Genomic DNA, 23,506 nt, shown 5'->3' with positions numbered 1-23,506 from the left:
TGGCATGGTGGTGAAGGGACTGAAGCCCAAGGAAGGACTGTTGGCTACTCGTATTAACAAGTAATGCCTTCATGTTGCGTAAAAAAAATGGATTTCTGTATCATGGATGATGTTACGTTATAAATTCATTTATTTCAATCACTTACTGCAAAAACTTGTTCAGAAACACATTCAGAATCTTACCATCACTGAAATCCCAAGATTCGAAGAGACAACCTTATGCATAAAAAGACAGCACTGTAAATAGTACACTGTGCCCTAAAAAAACAATATACTACCTAGTGAAAAAACACAATATATCACCTAGTGAAACAATATACATTTCTATACAGGCACTACATGCTAGCAGAATGCCACACTTTCACAAAACATGCAGAACGTATACAGACCCTCGACAAATTTTAAACAAGGGACCACACATCAGTTAGTCAGCTATGACGTTAATAATTGAACTGGAAACCTGAAAAAGCTAGACTCTGCACACAATAATGGAATATTTTTTGCATTTGTTTTTATTTCTCTAATAAATTGAGAATAATTTTTTTTCTACCTTTGTGGTCTGACCATTTTATTTTTCTGTTCACTTTTGTCCTGAAGTCTCTTGTCTGCCTTTTGTTTTTCTTCTGTCTTTGCAGAGTCTACTGTATAATTGACATTTCTTCTCTCTCCATGTTCACCATCCATATTCCCTCTGCATCCCTATCTATCCTGTTCAGCATCTCTCCTGTGTCCCTGTCCCTACCTCCCTTCTGTTCAGCATCTGCCCAGTGTTCGTATCCTCCCCTTTATTTAGCAACAGTCCTGTGTCCCTATCTTGATCTGTCCTGCATTTCCAACCTAAGTCTATATCACTTCCCTTGAGATCAGCATCCCCCACCACCACTACATTCAACATTGTCCGTTTGCTCCTTCTATGGCCAAAATATCTTCCTCCCATGCTCCTTACCCTGGGGCCAGTATTTCTCGCCTCTCCCCCCCCCCCCCCCCCCCAAGCATACTATCTGCCCCTCTGGGGTCCAGTGTCTTTCCCCCTCTCTTCATCTCCAGTCTCAGTCTCTATCTCCTCTCCCTTCTATTCCCTTCCCTTTTACCCCCCTCCCCCTGATAGTCCAGCATTTTCCCTCTCCTTCTTCCTCCCACTCCTGGGTCCTGCACCTTTCCCTGTATGCCTGTCCCTCCCTCCTAGTTCCAGCAGAGCAGCACCTCTTGAGTCCTCATCTTTCTATCTTTGGGTCCAGCATCTCTTTCCTCCTCCATCTCACAAGTTCAGTGTCTCTCCCCATCCTCCCCCTTCCTCTTTGTTCCAGCATTTGTACCTCTCTGTCCCTCCCAGCAGTCGCTCTACCTTGTTTTAGTTGCTGCTGATAATTACGCTGCATTAATTAATTAAATCAGTCTGCCTCTGGCCTTTAGTCTTCCCTGTGACACACCCCGCTCTCATGGAAGCAGGAAGTTGCATCAGATAGGGCGGAACTCGTCAGAGGGAAGGCCCAGGGCAGACTGATATAATTGATGCAGCGTTGCTACCAGTGGTGATTGAAATAAGTTAGAGGGACCTCAGGGAGAGAAGGAGAAAGACAGACACTGGACATGCAGGATGAAGGGAGGAGAGCTGTAGGCACCTAGAGCAGCCCTGACCCGGCAGTCTGGTTGGGGGGGGAGGGGGCTTGCGTCTGGGGAGGCTTAGCCACTCCAATCCTCTTACATCAGGGCACCTTTGCAAACCACAAGTCAAGTACTGTCTATTGCTAACCATTGACGTATCGAATTCTTATGTGGAGGGCCCTCGGGCTTATCACGCACTTAGATGCAGAATGTCAAAAACTGTTTAATATTCTTATCTCTCTGACTGTAATATGCTTCTGCATTGGAACATGATTGATAAATTACAATATGTGATGGAATATAGTGTGTTTAACTGCTAAGTATGACGGATAGCTGAGAAGTTTAATTGTATTAGAAAATATGATAAATTGGGTTTCTTTGAAAGTATTTTGCAATAGCACAGGAACAGTATATGATAGCAGATAAAGACCCGCATGGTTCATCAAGTCTGCCAATAAGGCAGCCAGAGCTGCATCCGTCACTCCATGTAACCTGATGCATTTTGTTTCCCTTTGTTTGCTTTTGTTGTTTACTCTGTTTTTTTCTTTTGCAAATAAAATATTTATGGAACTGAAAAAAAAATCAAAGACTGATTAAGTAGTCAAAATTATTCAAATGGCCTTTTTCAGGGCCACTACAACAAATTAAAAAAAATTAATTCCTTAAAGAGAATTGACATCAATATGCCCTATAGTAGTTGCATTTAACTGCACTTCCGACACATGCATCTGTATTGTAAGGCAGAGCAGTAAAGACAAGTCCCCTTGGGAGCAAATAACATCTCGGTTGACATTCTGAGAGAAATTTGTAGTCAGAATGCACAGTTGAATTTGGATAGTAAGCATGTTGTATTGTCTTGGAATTCTGGAAAAGAATTTTTCATACTAGAACACAATCCTAGAAAGGTTTTATGACAAGGTAATACAAAACTTTTTCACAGCACTGTAAGGTTGCTAGATCTACCCTTCATAGTTCTCTGAGGAAAGAATCTTTTCCTAGCATTCTTAAAACATCTGACTTTTTTTTTTCCTATTTTGAAGGGATCTAATATGGATCTCAAGGATGAGAATAGGTACTACCTGGTATCCCTCAAGCCCTTCTTGGGGAAGTTGAATGAAAAAGCTGATTAGCTCAGCTTTTGGATTTCTTGGCAGAGAGCAGTGGTTATGACCCCCTTGTCAAATAAGGTTCAGAAAGGTCCATGGAACTCAGAGAGTGCAGTTAAACCATTTTGAATACCTTAATCTGTATTGGGGAGGAAATAAGGGGATTCCCTTTTGATCTCTGATAGGCCGATGATCAGAAGCAAATGCAGGCGCTAGAGGCTGTTAGCGCCATAATAGCGCCTGCGTTTGCTAACTGCCCCATGATCAGAGCCCCCGAGCACGTGAAACAACGCACTTGCGGGCTCTGAACGCAAGTAGCATGCAAATGCATCCTAAACAGGGCTAGACTTATCCCCAATGATCAGCGACCAGCGCACCAAAGATTGGCTCGCTGCCTGCGGCAAACCTTCCAGCTCGGAGGTGGCATTAGGGTTTGCAGACCATTGGGGAGGAATGGTGAGCCCTGTCCAGCATGCATTTGCATGCTAGTGGGCCCCCATTCCCCCCAATTCGGCAGCCCCCCCCCCCCCCCCGCAGGAACCTCGACCCAACCGACCCCCCCCCCCAAACGACAAGAGTCTGCCCTGACGCCCCCGACCCAGGTTCAGGGGGCTGCAGATCCAGTGGGTCTCCAGCCCCCCTAACCCCCCCCCCCCAGCATTCCTGAGATGTCCTTGGTGGCCCAGTGGGCTCCGGTCAATCCCCCCCACCCACCTGGTGGTCTAGCGGTCCATCCCCCCCCCCCCCCCCCACCCACCTGGTGGTCTAGCGGCCCTTCCCCACCCCCCTATCTTAGGTTGGAGGAAGGAGGTGGCCTCCCTCCTCTTCCATCAGCGCCGCATGCAAAATGGCGGCACCCAGCCCTGCCCAGCGCATCCTAGGATTCGCTGGGTGGGGTTTCACACCACATAAGGGAGTTTCTCCCTTATATGGTGTGAAGCCCCACCCAGCGCATCCCAGTATACACTGGGCAGGACTGGGCGCTGCCATTTTGCAGGCAGTGCCGATGGAAGAGGAGGGAGCCTATCTCCCCCTCTCCTCCAACTTAAGGTAGAGGGGTGGAGGGATTAACCGCGGTCCATTGGGCCACCAGGGACATCTCAGGAATGTTGGGGGTGGGGGTTAGGGGTGTTGGAGACCCACTGGATCTCCAGCCCCCCTGAATCTGTGTCGGGGGGGGGGGGTCGGGGAAACCGGAGGTCCGCTGGCCCTCCAGCCCCCTATTGCTGGAGGGGGGGGGGTCGTCGGTTGCCCACTGGGCCACCAGAGACATCTGAAGGTTGTTGGAGGGGTTAGGGAGGGCTGGAGACCCACGGGATCTCCATCCTCCTCTGAACCTGGGTCGGGGGGACCGGAGGTCCGACGGACATCCAGCCCCCATTTTGCCTGGCTTGGAGTGGGGGTAGTTGGGGTCTGGTGGTCCCATGGACCTCCAGCCCCTGTGTTTGACAGGTCTGGGCTTTTGACAGCCCAGACCTGTCAAACAAGTGTAGGAGGATTGCACAATCCTCCCACAGTTCTACTCCATCTTCAGAGAGAATTGCATTCTTATATTTGCATGCAAGTATCTCTGATCATAGGTCCGGTAAAGCCCCGCTCTGTTCCAGTGCTATTTTTAGAGCGTTGTTTGGAACAGCGCGGGGCTTTTGATCATCTGCCCATTAGATCTGTCATCAGCTTTCAGCTCCCTGGACCATGGTCCCCTGTTTGGGTGCCTGTCAGATTCTTAGCATGAGAGGTAAACGTCTGGGTTGTTTTGCTTCGTACCTTTTGGGATGCGTTCAGTCACCATGGGCAGACACAAGTCAGAAATAGGAAGGTTCATTCTGGGTCCCACAAATGTCCATATTTTCTTCCTTGCTATTCAGTCTGTATTTGCACTGGGTATCGTGTTTTAGGAATCCAAGAGAAGTGCTAAATGTATGCTGATGACAACTCGTTGTGCCTGCGTTAAGGTCAGACCATAATTCAGCTTTTAAGAAATCGTACGAATTGCCTAAAATAGAAAACTGGCTGAGGGCTAGTTAGTTGATCCTAAACATTCAGACAACAAAAAGGCTCTGGCTAGGCAAGGATGAGATTACTAGATTGGACACACTGTAGTTGGTGGACTATTGGCAGTTTTCAGTTCATTCAAAGGTTAAATTCTTGGTGGTTATTTGACAACTTTTCTGTGGAGCATCAGGTGCTTATAACATGTCACACTTGTTTCATGATTCTGTACCTAATTAGACAAGCTAGGCTTTTCTTCTCCACAGATCATTTGTAGAAAATTTGAGGCCTCAATCTCTTCTTCCTTGGGGTTACTACAGTGATTTATACCCAAGAAATATGTTTTTGGTACCTCTAGCTGATACAGAATTCCTTGGTATTTGTAGGCGTGTGAGTACCTCTAATGCTGCACCTCCTGTACTGGCTGCCAATCCAAAATAAAATCATAAAGGGTATTGCTCAAAACTGAGAATGTTGGCTATGTGTAGTTTTTGTTTTTTTTTAATTGCTTGGTTTTTAAATACATTCAAGACTTAGATCCCGAGTTCCCATTTAAAACTGTATATCTGATTATATGCATGGTTTAATTTATATTTGATTTGACTTTTATTGTTCCCAACTGAGAGTATGATTTGTAATTCAGCATGTTAGAAATCTAAATAATTTTAGATTACATTTCTGAATCCACTGAGCTCATGTTAATTTGATGTCACTGAGTTGCAAACTATTGCTGTGGTATATACAATGCTTATGTGTATATGTTTTTATAGTGAAGATCTAGAGAAAGATGTAGAATTTGAAATTGTTGGAGATGGTCCTGAGAAACCGACCCCAAAGCCATTGGAACAAACTACTAAAAGCATCACCAATGGTAGTGATGATGGAGCACAGCCATCAACTTCAACAGGTAAACCAATAATTGGCATATCGATATACTTTAACTTAAGATTTTGATTTTGCCTTTCAGCTGTCTCCTCTGGAATGGAATTTTTTTTTTTAATTTTGAGTTCTTCTACATCTCAAAATGCTGTGAAAATTCTCACATAAGATGGAAGGTGTGTCTTCAGCATAACATAGAGTTAGCTTTAAGCAGTTAAAAAAAAATCTCTCAAAGCGTCTGTGAAGACACAGAAGACAGGTACCAGGATGCAAGTGAGGAGAAAGCCATGATAATTATATGTCACATTACTGCTTCCTTAGCTCCTGTAACTGAAAGTTGGGGGTGTTTCAGACTTGCAGCACTACAATTGGGTCTTTTACAGAGTATCATAAGAACAAATAAAACAGATTTATAAATTAAGGGGGTCTTTTACTAAGCCACAGTAGCGTTTCTAGCTCGCAGTAGAAATTAGCTGGTGGTAAACACCGAGGTGCCCATTATAGTCCTATGGGCGTCTTGGCATTTACCGCTAGCTGATTTCTACCTTGAGATAAAAACGCTACTATGGCTTAGTAAAAGACCCCCCACACACACCACCAAGTTTTTGTGGTCTGCTGTTGTGTTCTCTCTTCATTTTGCAGTTAAAACATTCAGAAAACCAACCCTCTTTTGATTTTCTAATGAACACAGCCCTCCTCTTCTGTGTTCTTTCTCTCCTCCCTCCTGAGGACAAGGTTACAAGTGGCACAGTGGCCAAGGGCTGAAAAATGCCTTCATGCTGCTCTGGCAGTGGTATTTCTAGTCCTTTTTCCCTCCATGCCGAAATGTATTAACTTCTATTTCCTTATCTTCCTGCTAGACTAGTCCAGACTTTTTAGTGTGTGCCCCCCACCCCCAGCAAATAGAGGCAGAGAATGCTGAAGTTTAGTGACATCACAGCTACTATAAGGATTGATTTAGTCCTTCACTTCAGTATTCACTGCCTCCAGCAGGTGGGTGCAGTATGGATTGGTGCAGCAGTTAGGCTTGATCCAGGCCTTGTTTGGAATTCTTGGGGGGTCAGTTCAGGACTTTTCCACCAATACAGCATGGGGAGCCACGGCCCATTTATTTTATTTATTTATTGCATTTATAGCTTGCCTATTACCTATGCAGATTACTTGTAAATAAGTAAAATAAAACAAGACACATATAACAACTGTCAGTGACTCATCTCTAGTCTTAATTCCCGTCATTAGGCATAAGCCTGTACAAATAACTGTTTTCAACTTTTCCTGAATTCACGTTTAGATGACAGCATGCAAATAGTACCAGGCAACTTATTCCATAGAAGCGGACCAGCTACGGACAGAGTGCTGTCAGAAATATCAACATTGGTGCAGCTTTCCTTGGTGAAAGTACAATCTGTGGGCTGTGGTCCTAATGGTCCTACCCTGGTGGACTAATTCTGGGCAGCGAGGGTCCCAAGGGATCCTGGCCTGCGCTGGGGGAGCCTACATTGGCCATTTGTGCTGAACATACAGTGCCTATAAGTTTTTATTCATATCTACCTGAAGGTTTTTACCCATTTATAAAATATTTTATGTATCATTTTGCAAAATTTCAAAAGCTTGTATACAAATTTAGTAATGGGATGCATACCCAGCAAAAAATCTACAGCACAGTGTAGAAAAAAAAGAAACATACGACATCCCATCCTAAACCAGCCCTCTAAATAAAGGAACCATATAGTACTCCTGGGGGAATTCTGTGCAGCACAGAATTCTGCACTTGTATAAAATTCTGTAAAGGAGCCACCATCAGGTCTGTCATCGGTCTCTCACACCATCCCCTCCAGGATGTATGGGAGGAGGACAGGGACGCCGAGAGCCGGGCCCGGGACAAGGCCGCCCCGCCCCCCTCCCCCACCTGAGGTCATCGTCGTTGCCACCCCACCCAAGGTGGCCGGGCCCCCCCTCCACCCGCTACTGGGCCGGGCCGTGAACTAACCTTAAACGCCGCCTTTCACCACCTTCGCAGCAAGCAGCAGCATGGCAGACCTCTCCTTCCTTCTGTGCCCCGCCCTCGCGGACGTTATGTCAGGCGAAGGCGGGACACGGAAGGAAGGAGTGGCCTGCCCTGCTGCTGCTTGCTGCGAAGGTGGTGAAAGGAGGCGTTTAAGGTTAGTTCCGGGAGCGACGGCAGGCAGGCCGGACTGCGGTGGCGCTGGGCCCCCTCTGGAGGCCCGGGGACTTTTGTCCCCCCCTGTCCCCCCCTCTCGGCGGCCCTGGAGGTGGAAGTGAGCTGCTGCTTATCAGGTCACTTCCTCCGTTTTCTCTGCCGGCTTACACTCGACTGTTTAGGTGAAGCACGGGGGACTGTAGGGTGTAAGCCTGTAGAGTCGGAGGAAATGACCTGATGTGCAGCAGGAGTAAGCCTGTAGAGGAGGAAGTGACCCGATATGCAGCAGTTCACTTCCTGTTGTGTGATATATAAGTTGCTTACCTGTAACGGTAGTTCTCCTTGGACAGATCATCTTGCAGCCACACAAATTGAAGTGACTCTCCATGACGTCACAGTCCCGGAACTCTCAAAAGCATTTATCTTTAAAGAGAGCATTAACGTATGAGCTCGTGGTAGCCCACGCTCCCCCACACCATATAAATACCCAGTTACTCCGCCCTCTTGACGGTTCTTGTAAAAAGCTGGCGTCAACTGCAGGGTGGGTAGGGTGGGTTTGTGTGGCTGCAAGATGATCTGTCCAAGGAGAACTACCGTTACAGGTAAGCAACTTATATTTCTCCATGGACAGAATGCATCTTGCAGCCTCACAAATTGAAGACTCCCCAGCTACACAGGTAACAGTATAAACAGTCAACACACCAATTAAAAAGTGAAATAAACTGGTACCTGTGGCAGGAGGAGGTGGTAGTTGACGCCTCAGACACTGGACGATAACACTGCCTGTCCAAATTCTGTTTCAGCAGACGAGGCAGCATCAATACAGTAGTGCTTCGTAAACACATGCATAGTTGACCATGTGGCAGCCCTACATATATCCAGTAAAGGTGTCCTTTGCAAATGAGCCATTGTGGCCGCCTTGGCCCTCAGACGATGAGCAGTGACATGTGGAATGTCTGTGAAAACTCCTGTTGAGTGAGATTGCGCTTGTTGATAACACAAAGCAATGCACTTTGCGATCCATTGCGACAAGGTGGTTTTGTTAATTGGTTTCGGATGCACAGTAGGCCTCCAGGACAGGAACAACTGGGACGGACGATTTATACACTTCGTTCGCTTAAGATAGATACCAAGAGCTCTCAGGCAATCCAAAGTGTGAAGTTGTCTGTGCTCCTCAGCTTCATGCGGTGGAGGATAGAAAGACGGTAACACAATCATCTGATTCAAATGATAGGGCGAGACAATCTTTGGCTGAAACTTAGGATGCGTACGCAGGATAACCTTATCATGCAGCAGCTGCGTGTACGGGGGGTAATGCACTAGTGCCTGAACTTCTCCAATGCGACGTGCGGATGTTAGTGTTATAAGAAATAGAGTTTTCCACGCAACATATTTCATTTCTGCACTGTCCAATGGTTCAAAAGGTGGTCTCATGAGTGCAGTGAGCACCAAGTTAAGATCCCATGCTGGCGCTGGTGGACGAAGAGGGGGGTACAGGTGCAGAACCCCTTTAAGAAACCGTTTAGACAGTGGATGCTGCATAAGTGTGCGGTTGTCAATAGTATCATGCATCACTGATAGAGCTGCCAAATGAACCCTAATGGATGAGTAAGACAGACCAGATTTTGCAAGATGCAGAAGGTACTCCAGAACATGCGAAATGGATACTGTTTGTGGAATGAAGTGGCGAGAGGAGCACCACAGAGTGAATCGTCGCCACTTTGAATCATAGGACTTTAATGTAGATTTCTTTCTAGAAGCAATTAAAACTTGAAGCACTTCCTGCGAAAAAATCAAAGAGGTTGCGGACCCAGTAAACACGCCATAAGTTTGAGTGACTGGGGGTCCGGATGTAGAAGGGTGCCTTGGTTCTGCGTGAGCAAATCCGGCACCAAAATCAACGGAATTGGAGGTTGCTGGAGCATCCGCAGTAGAATTGGAAACCAAGGCTGACGAGGCCAATGGGGCGCCACTAGAATGAGAGAAGTGCCGTCGCATTTTGCCTTTTGTAAAACTTTTGAAATGAGCGGTAGCGGAGGGAAGGCGTAAAAGAGACCTTCCGTCCAAGGGATCTGGAACGCATCTTCCGCTATTCTTCTCCGACTGGGAAACCTGGAGCAGAATTTGGGACATTTGGTGTTCTGTGGGGATGCAAAGAGGTCGACTAGAGGGTGTCCCCATCTGTTGAATAGTTCTTGCGTAACAGTGTTCTTCAGTGACCACTCGTGCGGCAGGAGCTGCCTGCTGAGCGAGTCGGCCAGTAAGTTCTGTTTCCCCGGTATATAAGCTGCTGATACCGTGGATTGCAGAGCCAGAACATGCTTCCAAATCCGCATGGCCTCCTTGCACAGCTGCCATGAGCCCATGCCTCCTTGCTTGTTGATATAAAACATTGCCACTTGGTTGTCTGTGTATATTTGAATATGTTGATGACTGAGGTGTTGCTGGAAAGCTTTGAGAGCGAGTCTTGCTGCTCGGAGCTCCAGAAGATTGATGCTGCACTGGGCCTCCTCCAGGGTCCAGAGGCCCTGTGTTTTGCGTGGCCCGTAATGCGCAACCCAGCCCAGCTTGGAGGCATATGTCGTGAGACAACAGGTGGGTTGGTTGTGGCGGAACGGCATACCCTGTAAAAGATTCGGTGGGAAAGTCCACCACTGAAGAGACACTTGCAGGCTGCCTGGGAACGGTATTAGCATTGATAGTGGATGCAGAGCTTGAACCCAGTGGTCTCTCAGCTGCCACTGCAGCGTCCGCATATGCAACCTGGCATAACATACCACAGGTATTGCGGCTGCCATGTGGCCCAGAAGAACCAACACCTCTCGGGCTGTGACATGGGTGTGCCCGGACAGCAGGTGGATGAGCTTCTGGATACGCAGGGCCCTCTCTAAAGGCAGATATGCCAGTGCCCGTGGCGTATGGAGCGTTGCCCCTATAAACTGAAGGGTTTGCACCGGTTGCAGCTGCGACTTCTTGTAATTGACCAGAAATCCCAACACTTGCAATAACGTCAAAGTTTCCTGAAGGGCTTGAGTCGTCTCTTGGACTGAGGAAGAGGGTATCAGCCAATCGTCTAAGTATGGAAAAATTGCTATTCCTCTCTGGCGAAGATAAGAGACGACAGTGATGACACATTTTGTGAAAACCCTTGGAGAAGAGGACAGGCCGAAAGGCAGTACCCGAAACTGGTAATGACTTGCCCGTACTTGGAAACGAAGGTATCTTCTGTATGCCTGGTGAATTGGGATGTGCAGATATGCATCCTGAAGGTCTAATGAGACCATCCAAGCGTGCCGATCCAGTAGAGGAAGGATTACTTGTAACGTTGTCATTCGAAACTTCTCCTTCTTGATGTAGGTATTGAGGGGTCTCAAGTCTAGGATCGACCTGAGTCCACCTTTTTTCTTTGGGATTACGAAAAATCTGGAATAAAATCCCGTGCTGATTTGAGTTTGCGGAACTGGCTCGATTGCCCTGATTTGGAGAAGACGGGTAATTTCTTCTTGGACCCATTGCTGATGGGTTGCTTATGGGCGAGGTGACAATATGGGAATGTGGTGGAGTCTTTACAAAATTTAGGCGATATCCGTCGTTGACAATTGAAAGGACCCACTTGTCGGAAGTGACCAGGGACCATTGTGGGGCAAAGTGCTGCAGACGGCCCCCCACTGGCCAATCCTGTGGCAGGTGGTCAAAGGGAAGGTAGGCTCTTCGGAGCCCCAGTATTGACCTGTTTTGGGGGTCTCCGATCCCGAGGAGCTTTTTTGTATTGTTGGTACTTATTTGGCTTGCTGTTATATTTGGAGGTTGAGCCAAACTTATTTGTATTGTATGGCTTACGGTAAGTAAATCTGTTCCTTGATTGATTATATGAAGGGCTAAAAAAGGACCGTTGAGCCGAGGAACGAGACTGATTGAGGCTGTCGTCTTCTAGTGTGTCAAGCGTGGTAAAATCCTGCTTGATGTTCTCGATTATGTCCTTGACCTTGTCTCCAAAAAGGTTATCACCTAAGCAAGGGGTGTCCGCCACTCTGTTGTGGACATCCTCACGGAGTCCAGATGCTTTCAACCAAGCTAGCCGTCGTGTGGAAATACCGACCGCAGCCCCTCTCACAGACGTGTCGTACGAGTCATGGGCGGCGCGGATCAGATTCGTGGCACACTCGTCCAGATGATGCAGTGATGGCTGTAGTTGAGCTTGGATGGGAGCTGGCAAGGAACTTACAACCTTGGTTAGAGCTTCAAGGACAGTGAATTGATACTCTGAGTAGTGAAACATATGGAGGCCTATGCGCGCATTCAGCATCGTATTTTGGTACATGCGCTTCCCCAACAAGTCCATTAGCTTCATGTCCTTAGTGGGGGGGAAGTTGGAGTGATCCCTGGAGCTTCTGTGCTTCCGCATAGCTGAGCAGACCACAATGGATTGATGCGATAATTGTGGTTTTCCAAAGCCAAACGCCTCCTGCACTCTGTACTTAGTGTCGAGACTCTTTTTTGTAGGTGTCACGCTGTAAGGTGTGGACCATATGGCTCTATGCTGTTCCGCTAGGACATCGTGCAATGGCAGAGCAATTATTTCTTTTGGAGCCTCTTTGTAGCGAAGCGTCTGTAACTTTTTAGATCTAGGGTCTGGCTGGGTCGTGGATTGTATGCCCAGTGCCGTCGCTAGCCGATGGAGAAAATTCGGGTAAGAGACATCTTCGGGTTGAGACGTCCTGGACGGCTGCGTTGGTGAAGGGTCAGACAGCAACCCTGGCGTGTCTGCTCCTTGATCAGAGGGGCCAGCCGAAGAGTGCTGTGAAGAGGATTCATAATCAGAGAACAGTTCCGCTGCCATAGAAGCCGAGGTAGACATGGACGAGGCGCGACTGCGGTGAGGCTGTGCCGAATCCGCCGCCGGGGGGTGTGTATCTTGACCCTGGTGGGGGTGATGCCGCTGCAAAAAATCCCGAAGCAGGTGCATGAGATCTTGGCTGCTTGAGTGTGAAGGTGAAACTTGATGCTCCCTGGTCATGCAAGCCGCTGTATCCTGCTGGAAGCTTGTCAGAGGCTGTGCAATTATGTTTTCCTGTGGTGAGAGACAGGGGAGTGCTTGTGTAGCCCTGCTTGCTGGCATAGGTGAAGAAGCACAAGCTGTCAGATGCTGGGAGGAGGGGCTGCAATGCTGATCAGAGGAGTGGGAGGAGCTTTGGCGATGACGTCGATGGGAGTGGGTGGAGCCATGATGACGGTGCCGATGGGAGGGGCTTCGGTGCCGACGAGAGGTGGAAGAACTTCGTCGGTGCCGATGCGATGCAGGAGAGGAGTGCTTCGAGTGCAGGCTCGGCTCCATGCGTTTCCTGTGCCGTGGAGGGGACACTTCGGTGCAGGAAGACCCAGCACTAGCCGTTCCGGAGGTGAGCTGCTGAAGGAGCTGGGGGAGGGCAGTTTTGGGCTGATCTGCGTCTTGGTGCACTCTCTTTAACTGAGCCTGTTCCCCTTGTGAGTGGGGAGACGTAGGCTGTCGAAGATCAGGCACGGCCCGCATTTTCAGCTCCCTGAGCTTTCTGGTGCGGGGCAGCATGCTGGCACAGGCAGTACAGCTAGTGTTGAGGTGTGCCTTGCCGAGGCAGTGGACACACCGGTCGTGGGGGTCAGTAGCTGACATTTTTCCTTTACAAACGGTGCAGCGTTTAAATCCCTGTTTGGGTGGCATCGTGGGGAAGCAAATCGCTGCAAAGTTAAACTGACGAGAAATTTTTTTTTTTTTTTTTTTTTGAAAAATTAAAGATAACAAGAGGTGGATGTTGAGACGGGACGGATCGTCGCGGAAAAGAAAAAACCGTCAAGGGGGCGGAGTAACTGGGTATTTATATGGTGTGGGGGAGCGTGGGCTACCACGAGCTCATACGTTAATGCTCTCTTTAAAGATAAATGCTTTTGAGAGTTCCGGGACTGTGACGTCATGGAGAGTCACTTCAATTTGTGAGGCTGCAAGATGCATTCTGTCCATGGAGAACTTTGCAGGAGATGGGGAGAGAGCAGTTGATGCTGAGTGTACTGTGGAGGAGGGGGAAGGGACAAAGCAAGTGAGTGTGCTGGGAGGGGGGAACAGAGCAAGTGAGTGTGCCATGGGGGAGGGGGGAGAGAAGAGTGTGTGTGCGCCATGGGGGAAGGACAGAGCAAGTGAGTGTTCTGAGAGGAGGGACAGAACAAGTGAATGTGCTGGGGGAGGGACAAATGTGTGCCATGGGGGGGAAGAGGAGGAGGACATAGCAAGTGTGTGTACCGTGGGGGAGGGGCAGAGCCAAGTGAGTATGCCTTGTGTGAGGGGGAGGGACAGAGCCAAGTAAGTGTGCCATGGGGATAGTGAGCAGATCAAGGTGAGAGTGTTCCACTGGTGTGGGGAGAGATCAAGCTTGAGGATGTGCTGAGGAGGAGGGAGGGGAAAAGATACAATGATAACTGGGGGAGGAGGAGAAAGAGTGAAAGGTGGGGGGGTGTGCTTGGGAGGAGGGAGAATGAGAGCAATGTTACATCTAAGCTGTGCAGGAGTCCTCCAACCACATTCCTGCCAGTAGGGGATGGTGCCTCTTGTGTTTTCAATTTCAGATTTAATCCACAGCTAGACATTTATCCACAGCTAGACATTTATGTTTATGTTGTGTGTTTTGCTTATTAAATTGAGATTGGGAGTTGGAAATGAGAGCACTGAAGGGAGCCATACCAGCCTGGCCTATACCATTTTTCATCTCCAAAACTAGCTTCAGTGGAGGAAAAGTGGGAATGTACCAGACGTCTTTGAGGTCTAACCTCACCTAAAATTCTTAACTAGGGTTAGGCAGGTGCTCTGGAGTCCTGCAGAACTTGCCTGTCCCTTGTTATTAAAATGTAATATTGAAACAGCACTGCCACTTACATGATTGTAGGTTACTCCTGCTGGAATTCTGTGCCAAAAAAAATCTAAATTCTGCGTACAAAATTTGCAAATTCTGTGCACAGAATTTGCAAATGTTTATTCAGCATAATTTTAACCAATGTTGCCAATATTTTTTGCAGCCCCCTCCCACCGAATCCCTCTTTTTTTTTTTTTTTTTTTTTTTTTACAGCCCCTCCCTCCCCACACATAGCATTCCCCTTTTTTGCAGCCACCTCCCTAACAGCATCCCCCCCTTTTAGTCCCCTCCCACCCACAGCATCCCCCCTTTTTGTCCCCTCCCACCCACAGCATCCCCTCCTTTTTTTTTTTTTTTTACAGCCCCTCCCTCCAGCCACTCTTTTTACTCGTGATGTAGGAGGAGCTGCACCGGGAGAACCTCTTTGGGGCAGAAAAGAACCCCACTCTTTCCTGTCCTATTGCTGCAGCTGGCTCACTGGTGCCATGCTTTTTCCAAATGGCTGCTGAGAATTCAAGTGGTAGTCTCACGAGATTACTGCTAAGTCTTGGTGGCCATTTTGAAAAAGCACAGCAGCCGAGAGTAAGAGCAGCGGCAGTGGGTAGGAAAGAGTGGGGTTCTTTCCTGCCCCCGAAGAGGCAACTTAGACCAACAGGGCGTGCTGTGTTCAGGTATGTGGCAGCGGGCGGGGGGAGAGCGCAGATTCTGCACAGAAATAATGAATTCTGTGCGACTGAGAAATTCTGCGCAACTGCGGCAGGAGTAGGATTCCTGTACAGCTTAGAGGGGATCACCGAATGAGAGGTGGGGGTATTGCTTGTGGGAGAGGACTTTGGGCAGACCGAATTAGGGGACTTGTTTGGGGGTTAGAGAGAAAGAACTGCAGTTAGAGTGAGATGGAATGGGAAAGGCTGGAGTCCGAGGAGTGAAAAGGCTGGAGGGAATTTCAGGCCTTAGGTAGGATAGGGAATTCTGTGCAAAAACAGATAATCAATTCAGAATTTTTAAATATTGTGCACAGAATTTTCAAAAATTTTGTACAGAATTCCCCCAGGAGTAAAATAGGAAATTAGCAAGTAACCAGCTCCTAGATTCAGTGAAAAGTTTGAAGGTGGATTTGGCTAATGAGTACAGTTGCCTTTTTTTCAGATATTATAACTATTTTTAACCTACATATGATCATATGGTCATTTGATCTTGGCTTCCCTCACCCCCATGAAACACAGTTGAAGTTGTTACTTATCAATTGCTTTTCCATGTACTCCTACCTCAATGAAACCTTATTTAATGAATCCTGTTGAGCATACAGGCAGCTTCTTCAGGTAAATTATCTTGTAAAGTAATAAACATAGACACAGCAATACGACAGTGATTTTTCTTTTCTTTTCATAGCTCAAGACCAGGATGATGTGTTGATAGTGGATTCTGATGAAGAAGGTCCTGCTCCTCCTAGCAATTTAGATAGCAACAGGGAAAATCCAAAGCTGAAGCGAAAGCTAGAAGATGAAGAGCACGTGAACAGAAAGAGACTGCGGACTGAACAGGATGATGACATTATAGCACTGGACTGAACAGAAAGACTGGACTGCAGAGCAATATTTAGTGTACTAAACTATGTAAACACTGTCAAGGGTGTGTTAAATGTCCAGAACTAGACTGGTCTGGCCCTTGTCCAAAAGGAAAAACCACACCATTGTTTTGTGTGTGTGTGTGTGTGCTTTTTTTTTTTGTTTTGTTTTGTTTTTAAGCTGAACTTTTCATCCATACATTTTTATAAACCATACATTTTCAATTAGGTTTCAAGAGTTTTCCCACATGCTGTTGCACAAAAAAAATGAACAGTTATTGTGGAATCCTTGAATATGTATTTCCTTTAAAGAAAGATGAAATGTGACAAGTTATCTTTTGTCATATGAAATCCTTCTGAAACTTAAAATTCAGAACAAGCTGTGATATACTGCAGTGTCATTATGTCCATGTTCATAAGCTGTTAGGTTTTTCTTTTTAATGAGAAGAGAAATCTTTTCAGCCTAGATCCTACCGTTTGTCACACCCTCAGTCAATCTTTGAACATCCACTGGCACAGCATACATTACTGTAAAACAATAGAAAATATCTTTTCAGCTTGTACTGCTTGGTATGTCAGTGTCAGAAGCAAATTTTGTGTATTGTTACAGTTTCAGGTTATTTATATTTGTTTTGTTCAACCCAAATATGATACTGTACCTCTGGACCAAATAAATGACACCTGAAATCCTTGTTATATCCTGCTTGGATAGTCCACGTGTATGTAGACTTGGTAGCCACTGCACTGTAATACAGTGATAAATTCTACATTGGTTTCTCTTTTGAAGGAATACTTCATCTTTATTAGTTTGAAAATAAACCTCAACTGTTTAGGGCTAGAAGGGAACTTTTGTTTTTTAAATAAAACTTGGGTTCAAACACCATTTTTTCCTGCACAGTTCAGTTACTGGTTTCCTGGTTGCTGAAAAATGAAATACTGCTATTGTGATTTACCACCCAAGGTATTACCTACCATACATTAACCAGTCAAAATGTTAAGTTTAACTGAAGGCAAGAAACTTCCCATGTGTCACGTTCTTTAGTCTGTGCTAAAATTTAAAATATATATATATATATATATATATATATGTGATTTCTTATTGTCCACTAGACCAGTCCAGATGCATGGGTTGTATCCAACCAACCAGCAGATGGCCTACAAATTATGAAGCAACAAAGAAGTAGCATGGTCAACAGGACTCTTCCAAAAAGCCGAGGAGACGTGGTATGGAAAAATATCTTTTAATAATAAAATAGGACTTAACATGCACCGTGTTTCGGCAACAATGCCTGCCTTAGGAGTCTAAAATTACAATAAGAAACAAATACAGAGACATATGAGAACATATGTAAAATCATAAGTGAGAAATGTGACAATTAAGAAAAATAAAAAATGTAAAAAGAAAGTTCATTGCATAAGGGCTTACATGAGACCACAGCAAGGGTGTCTGCTTAGCCACTGGTCACCATTTTCTCAGTTATGAATATTGGTTTGCCTAGATCAAAGGGGTGACAGCTAGCTTTTCCTGTGGCTAATCTCCTGCAGTCCCCCAAAAGGGACTGCAAATGTCGATGCCATGTTGGATGGCAGTCAACAGTGGATATCAGTCTCTTTAGATGAGGGGGGGGGGGGGGGGCGGCACATTGTAGCCATCACGTATCTGACGACAATTGGATGCCATCTGAGGCAATGTGGTCAATCACCTGGCTGGAGTTGAGGACTAGTTACAAAGCTCTGCTGACCTTTACCAATCTTCTGCAGGGAAAGCAGATTGGGTGTTCTCTGATAATGCCACTGCAGTGGTATATATCAACAAACAAGGGGGAAACTCAAGCACTGAAAGCTTGCCTGTTGCTAAGGTGGGCAGCAAAGCCTTTCACATGGTTCTGCATAGATGACTAATAAACTGAGAGCCCTTGGTATGGGCCCTAAAGTGACTGGATTAGGAACCGGTTGAGTGGAATGCAACAGAGGGAAGTGATAAATAGATCTCATTCTGAGGAAAATGATGTTGACAGTGGTGTGCCGCAAAGTTTGGTTCTTGGGCCAGTTCTTTTTAAAATTTTTGTAAGCGATATTGCTGAAGGGCTGTCTGGTAAGGTTTGCCTCTTTGTGGATGATACCAAAATCTGCAATATGGTAGGCACGCTTAATGGTGTAGGTAACATGTGGAAGGACTTAAAGAAGCTAGAGGAATGGTCTGGAAATTGGCAGCTTAGATTTAATGCTAAGAAATGCAGGGTCATACATTTGGGCTGCAAAAACCTGAGGGAACAATACAATTTAGTAGGTGAAGAAATTTTGGGCATTAAAGAGGAGCGGGCCTTGGGGTGTGATCATATATGATGATCTTAAGGTGGCCAAACAGGTAGAAAAGGCAAGTGCTAAAACTAGAAGGATGCTTAGGTGCATAGGGAGAGGAATGGCCAGTAGGAAATAGGAGGTTGTATAAGACTCTGGTAAAAGACATACGAACATAAGCATTGCCATACTGGGACAGACTGAAGGTCCATCAAGCCCATCATCCTGTTTCCAATAGTGGCCAATCCAGGTTTGCTACTTTATAGCTTCATTGCATGCCCCCTATTCCTAGTATGTTCTGAAAGAGTAAACCAGCAATTCACGTCTACCTGTTCCACTCCACTCATTATTTTATAGACCTCTATCATATCTTCCCTCAGCTGTCTTTTCTCCAAGCTGAATATTTAGAATATTGTGTACAATTCTGGAGACTGCACCTTCAAAAAGATATAAACAGGATGGAGTCGGTGTAGAGGGAGGCTACTAAAATGGTCAGTGGTCTTCATCATAAAGTATATAGGGACAGACTTAAAGAGCTCAATATGTATGCTTTGGAAAAAAGGTGGGAGAGGAGAGACATGACAGAGACATTTAAATACCTATGTGGCATAAATGCACAAGAGGGCTCAATTAAAAGGAAGCTCTGGAATGAAGGGGCATAGGATGAAGGTGAAAGGGATTAGACTCAGATGTAACCTGAGGAAATACTTCTTCATGGAAAGGATGGTGAATTCGTAGAATGGCCTCCCGGTGGAAGTGGTGGAAATGAAAATAGTATCTGAATTCAAGAGAGCTTGGGACAAGTATATAGGATTTCTAAGAGAATTGATAGGGAGAGTAGATGGCATGGATGGACAGACTTATGATCTTTATCTGCCATTTTTCTCTGTTTCTATGTGAGTCTACCAGCAGCACACATTACCAGATCTCAGAATCTTCAAGCAGATTTTCTCAACAGGCACTCATTAGATCTGGGGGAATGGGAGTTCTCCAAGTTGGCCTTCCACCTCATCTCAGAGCATTGGAGTCTTCCAACCTTGGACCACGTGGCTTTTTATCAGAAGAAGTGTGGTTCTGAGGTCTGGATGTCTTGGTTCAACACTTTGCCTTCTTCCTTCCTGCTCCCCCATGCAATACCTCTTATTCTTCCCAGGCACATGCCCCACCTCTCTTTCATGTGCCCCCCTTCCTGGCACACCCACTCACCACTTATTCTTTCACCACCTCTCAGCACATACCCCAGTTTTCATTTCCTCTTCCCCCCCCCCCTTCTGTGGTACTCCCAGCCTGTTCCAGTGACCCTGACCCCCATCCCCTTCCTGTAGTACGTATCAACGTAATTTCATTTGTCTTTCTCCATCCCCCCAATTATTCAACAAGAGGAAGTGAGTGATTGCACATTGGGCCATAACCACCACCTCTGCTATCCTGGATCCAAATGTTCATTCATGCTGAGCTCTGTACAGCCACATGGTTCAAGTCTGAGCCAGGATAGCAGAGTAAGAGGATGTGACCTGATGTGTAACCATTCACTGTTTCCTCATCTTGCTATACTGCTTCCATATGCTGTGAGAGGGATTGAGAGGAGTCACTGATGCCTGTGTCTTTGCAGAATTCCCTCAGGAGTACAGACTGCATGGTTCCATAGCCTCTCTGCCATATCCCCACCACCACCACCTATACCACTTCCTGTTTATGCATGGACGGGATGTACCAAAAATCATTCTCTTGCCCTGAAGCAGCATAACCAATCATCCAAAACTCTGTAAACTACAGTCAGTCATTAAATACAATTTTCTATCTAAGGGAAAAAAACATAATAAAAAAGTGAGACTTCAGTAGTGTTTTAAATCTGGGGAGATATGCTTCATTATGAATAGAGGGAGGGAGATTGTTCCAAATCTTAGGTGAAAGAAACAAAAGACTGAGTGACGGGTAGATTTGTAGTGCACCAGCTTAGAGTGAGGAAACACTGATTGGAGTCAAGGGACTGTAAAGTTTGGGTGGGAATATAGGGAATGGTTAGAGAAGATAGAAAGGTCCCCCTAAGTGGTAAGACTTATGTGTCAGAACAAGTATTTTAAACCAATATTTGATACTGTATTGAAGCCAATGAATCCCCACTCCACCTGATCAAAAGCCTTTTTGGCTTCGTAGCTAATCAAAAGAGCAGGAATGTCCTTCAAGTTAACCGCTTCCAGGGCTGCCAAGATGCACCTCATGTTTTTTTGTCACCACTCTGCCATGAGTAAACCCCACCTGGGGCTCCAAGACCAGCAACAGGAGTACTCTCACCAATCTGTTAACCAGAATTTTCCTTCTGCATTTAGCAGAGATATAGGGCGGTAAGAATCTGAACGGTCCAGCGGCTTTCCTGGATTGGGGAGGACAATTATTTGCACCTGGTTAAGATGCCTGGGCAACTGACCTTGATGAATGGATTCATTAAAAACTTCTGCTACAATGAATAAGCTTATAGAATTCATTACGCCACCCATCAGGCCCTGGCGCTTTACCTAAAGTGCTAAGCTGAATCACCCACTCCACCTCCTCCACAGTAATGGGTGCGTTAAACTCCGTCAACTCTTGGGCTGACACCACAGGCAAATCCAGGCTCAACATGTACATCTCCCCATCTAGAGGCAGTGAGATCTGTGGCCCGTAAAGGCAACCAAAAAACTTCAATACTGCATTAATTTTGTCATCACTATGTACCAGGCCTCCCCTAGCATCCCTCAGTGTGGCTATCTTGCCTAGTCCAGTACTCCTATGGGCCATCCTGGCCAATAACCTACCACTCTTGTTCGCAAATTTGTAGAGCTTGTACTTGTAGTGTTCTTGTGACCTCTTTGCTCTCCTATGCAGCAGTTCATTTAAAGCCTGTTGGCTCTCCAGCAGTTGTTTTTTAATCCCTGCAGAATGGTTCCTCCTGTATTGCTGACGGAGGGAGGTCACCTATCTCTCTATTCGCAACACCTCATGGCTCCAGGCCTTCCACTGAAAACTAACATATGATATCACCTTCCCCCAAAGAACAGCCTTCGCTACCTCCCAGAGTAAGATTGGATCCTCTCCGTGTACTTCATTGCTAGACTTATAATCTTGCCACTTAGATATTAAGAATGACTGAAAGCTGCTATTCGTTTACAGAAAGGCAGGGAATCTCCAGGAACCACCCCGAGGAGATCCTTCCTCAGTCATCAGTTGCAACTCTACCCATGCATGATCAGAAATCATTATGGGCCCCAGTTTTGTGTCCCCCACTGACTACAACTGCTCCCGTGATAGTAAGACATAATCTGTTCTAGACATTGTAGAGTGAGCTCTCGATGAATGTGGAATCTTTTTCTAAAGGGTAAAGCGTCCTCCATACATCTATCAAATCCAAAGCCGAACATAACATGGGAATTCCGCCTTACGTTCTGTTAGGCTCTTTTCCTCTCAGTTGCGATCTATCTAGTCTCGAGTTGGCCACCTCATTGAGATCGCCCCCTAGTAAGATCGGCACATCTCCTATATCATGTATTTTACAAATTAATTGGACATAAAATGTCTTGTCAAAGGTATTTGGGGAATAAATATAGCAAAGCAGCCAAGGCTGCCTCTCTAAGACCACAGAAGCTAGGACAAATCGACCCGCCGGGTTGGCTATCACCTGTTTTGTTTCTAAGTGAAAGCCCTTTCTGATCAAGATCACCACCCCTCCTCGTCTTCCCACTGCAGGAGCTCCATAAATTTCACCAACCCACCACGTTTTAGCTTGGCCTGCTCTGGAGCAGACAGATGAGTCTCTTGTAAAAAGGCAACAGAGGCCCTCCGATTGTCAAGAGTCTTTAGAAGTTTTTGTCTTTTAATTGGGGAGTGAATTCCTCCAACATTCCATATGAAAATTTGTACACTACTCATTCTCTAAGAAAATGAGCCTATGGAATAAGATTCAATTCGGTCAACCATCCAAGGGGGCGTCCCAGCCACCACCACCACCCCCCCTCGATCTAGCTGAAGCCTAACCGCTATGGCTTCATTTAGCCCCCGAGAGTCTCCGGACAGGCAACCAGGTATCACTACTACCACTACTATCCTCTACCCTCCAAGACCCTACAGTTACCCCCCTCGCCTCCCTCCCTCTTCCTCCCTTAACCCCAACCTCTACGCTTTCATGCTTGAAGCCCCCCCCAGCAAATGAGTCCAGAGTAACCCCAAAAAACATCCAAGATGTTATTATTTATCCACCCCCCCCCCCCTTCCAAATGTTCTTGGCTGAGCCCTCCAAAGCCCCCTTATGCATTTGACTTCTAGAGAGAGATGATAAAAAAAAAAAATACCCAGCAAGATTATAACTTTCCGCTTCCCACTCCCTCCCCCCTCCCCTGTCAGACACATGTCCATGTCCCATCATATGTGTTGCACCCCCACAATCCCCCTTGTGTCATAGTTGATGAGCCAAAATCACTCCTGATCTGGGGGCGCAATGGAAATTAGCGACCCCTTCCAATGCATCAAGAGAAATGAAGAGTCATGGGGGGGGGGGGGGTGAAGGAGAATAATAAAAAAAATAAAGGATGTATTGTTCCATTAAGGCGTCAAACACTCTACCTTCTGCCAAACAATCCAGACCTTCGTGCACTCCTCCACTTGCCGAGGGCATAGAGCAGTCCAACCAAGATTTATATAAATTACTCCTTGGGCTCCCTCATGAACATCTCGTATCTAATGCGTCTGTCATGCTGCCCGTAAACCATCCACATATGGCCGCGCTTCTTCAACTGTGGCAAATAGGTGAACTTGCCCATTTTCGACTATCTTGAGCTTGGCAGGGTAGAGTAGGCTATATCTGATTTTCATGCCAAACAACTTGGAGCACAGCGGGGCAAAGGCTTTGCGTGCAATCGAAACTTTAGCTGAGTAGTCCTGAAAACACAGAACACGGGTTCCCTGGTACTCCAATTGCGCTCCCGCCCACAGGGCCTGCAATATCGCCATTTTGTGTACATAGTTTAACACTTTGAAAATTACT

General features: G+C 46.3%; 1 protein-coding gene across 1 annotated transcript in view; it reads left to right on the top strand.

Moving 5' to 3' along the window:
* Positions 1-16,884, top strand: part of UBA2 (ubiquitin like modifier activating enzyme 2) — a 114,317-nt gene extending 97,433 nt beyond the window's left edge. The window contains exons 16-17 of the mRNA XM_030204447.1: positions 5,474-5,610; positions 16,014-16,884. Coding sequence (XP_030060307.1) covers positions 5,474-5,610; positions 16,014-16,192 — 316 coding nt within the window. The 3' untranslated portion in view covers positions 16,193-16,884. The remainder of the gene's footprint in view (positions 1-5,473; positions 5,611-16,013) is intronic.
* The last annotated feature ends 6,622 nt before the right edge of the window (positions 16,885-23,506 follow it).

Source organism: Microcaecilia unicolor, chromosome 5 (genome assembly GCF_901765095.1).
Source record: "Microcaecilia unicolor chromosome 5, aMicUni1.1, whole genome shotgun sequence".
NCBI lineage: Eukaryota > Metazoa > Chordata > Amphibia > Gymnophiona > Siphonopidae > Microcaecilia > Microcaecilia unicolor.
The sequence above is the reverse complement of the archived record's forward strand: the minus strand, read 5'-3'. Positions and strand labels throughout refer to the sequence as shown.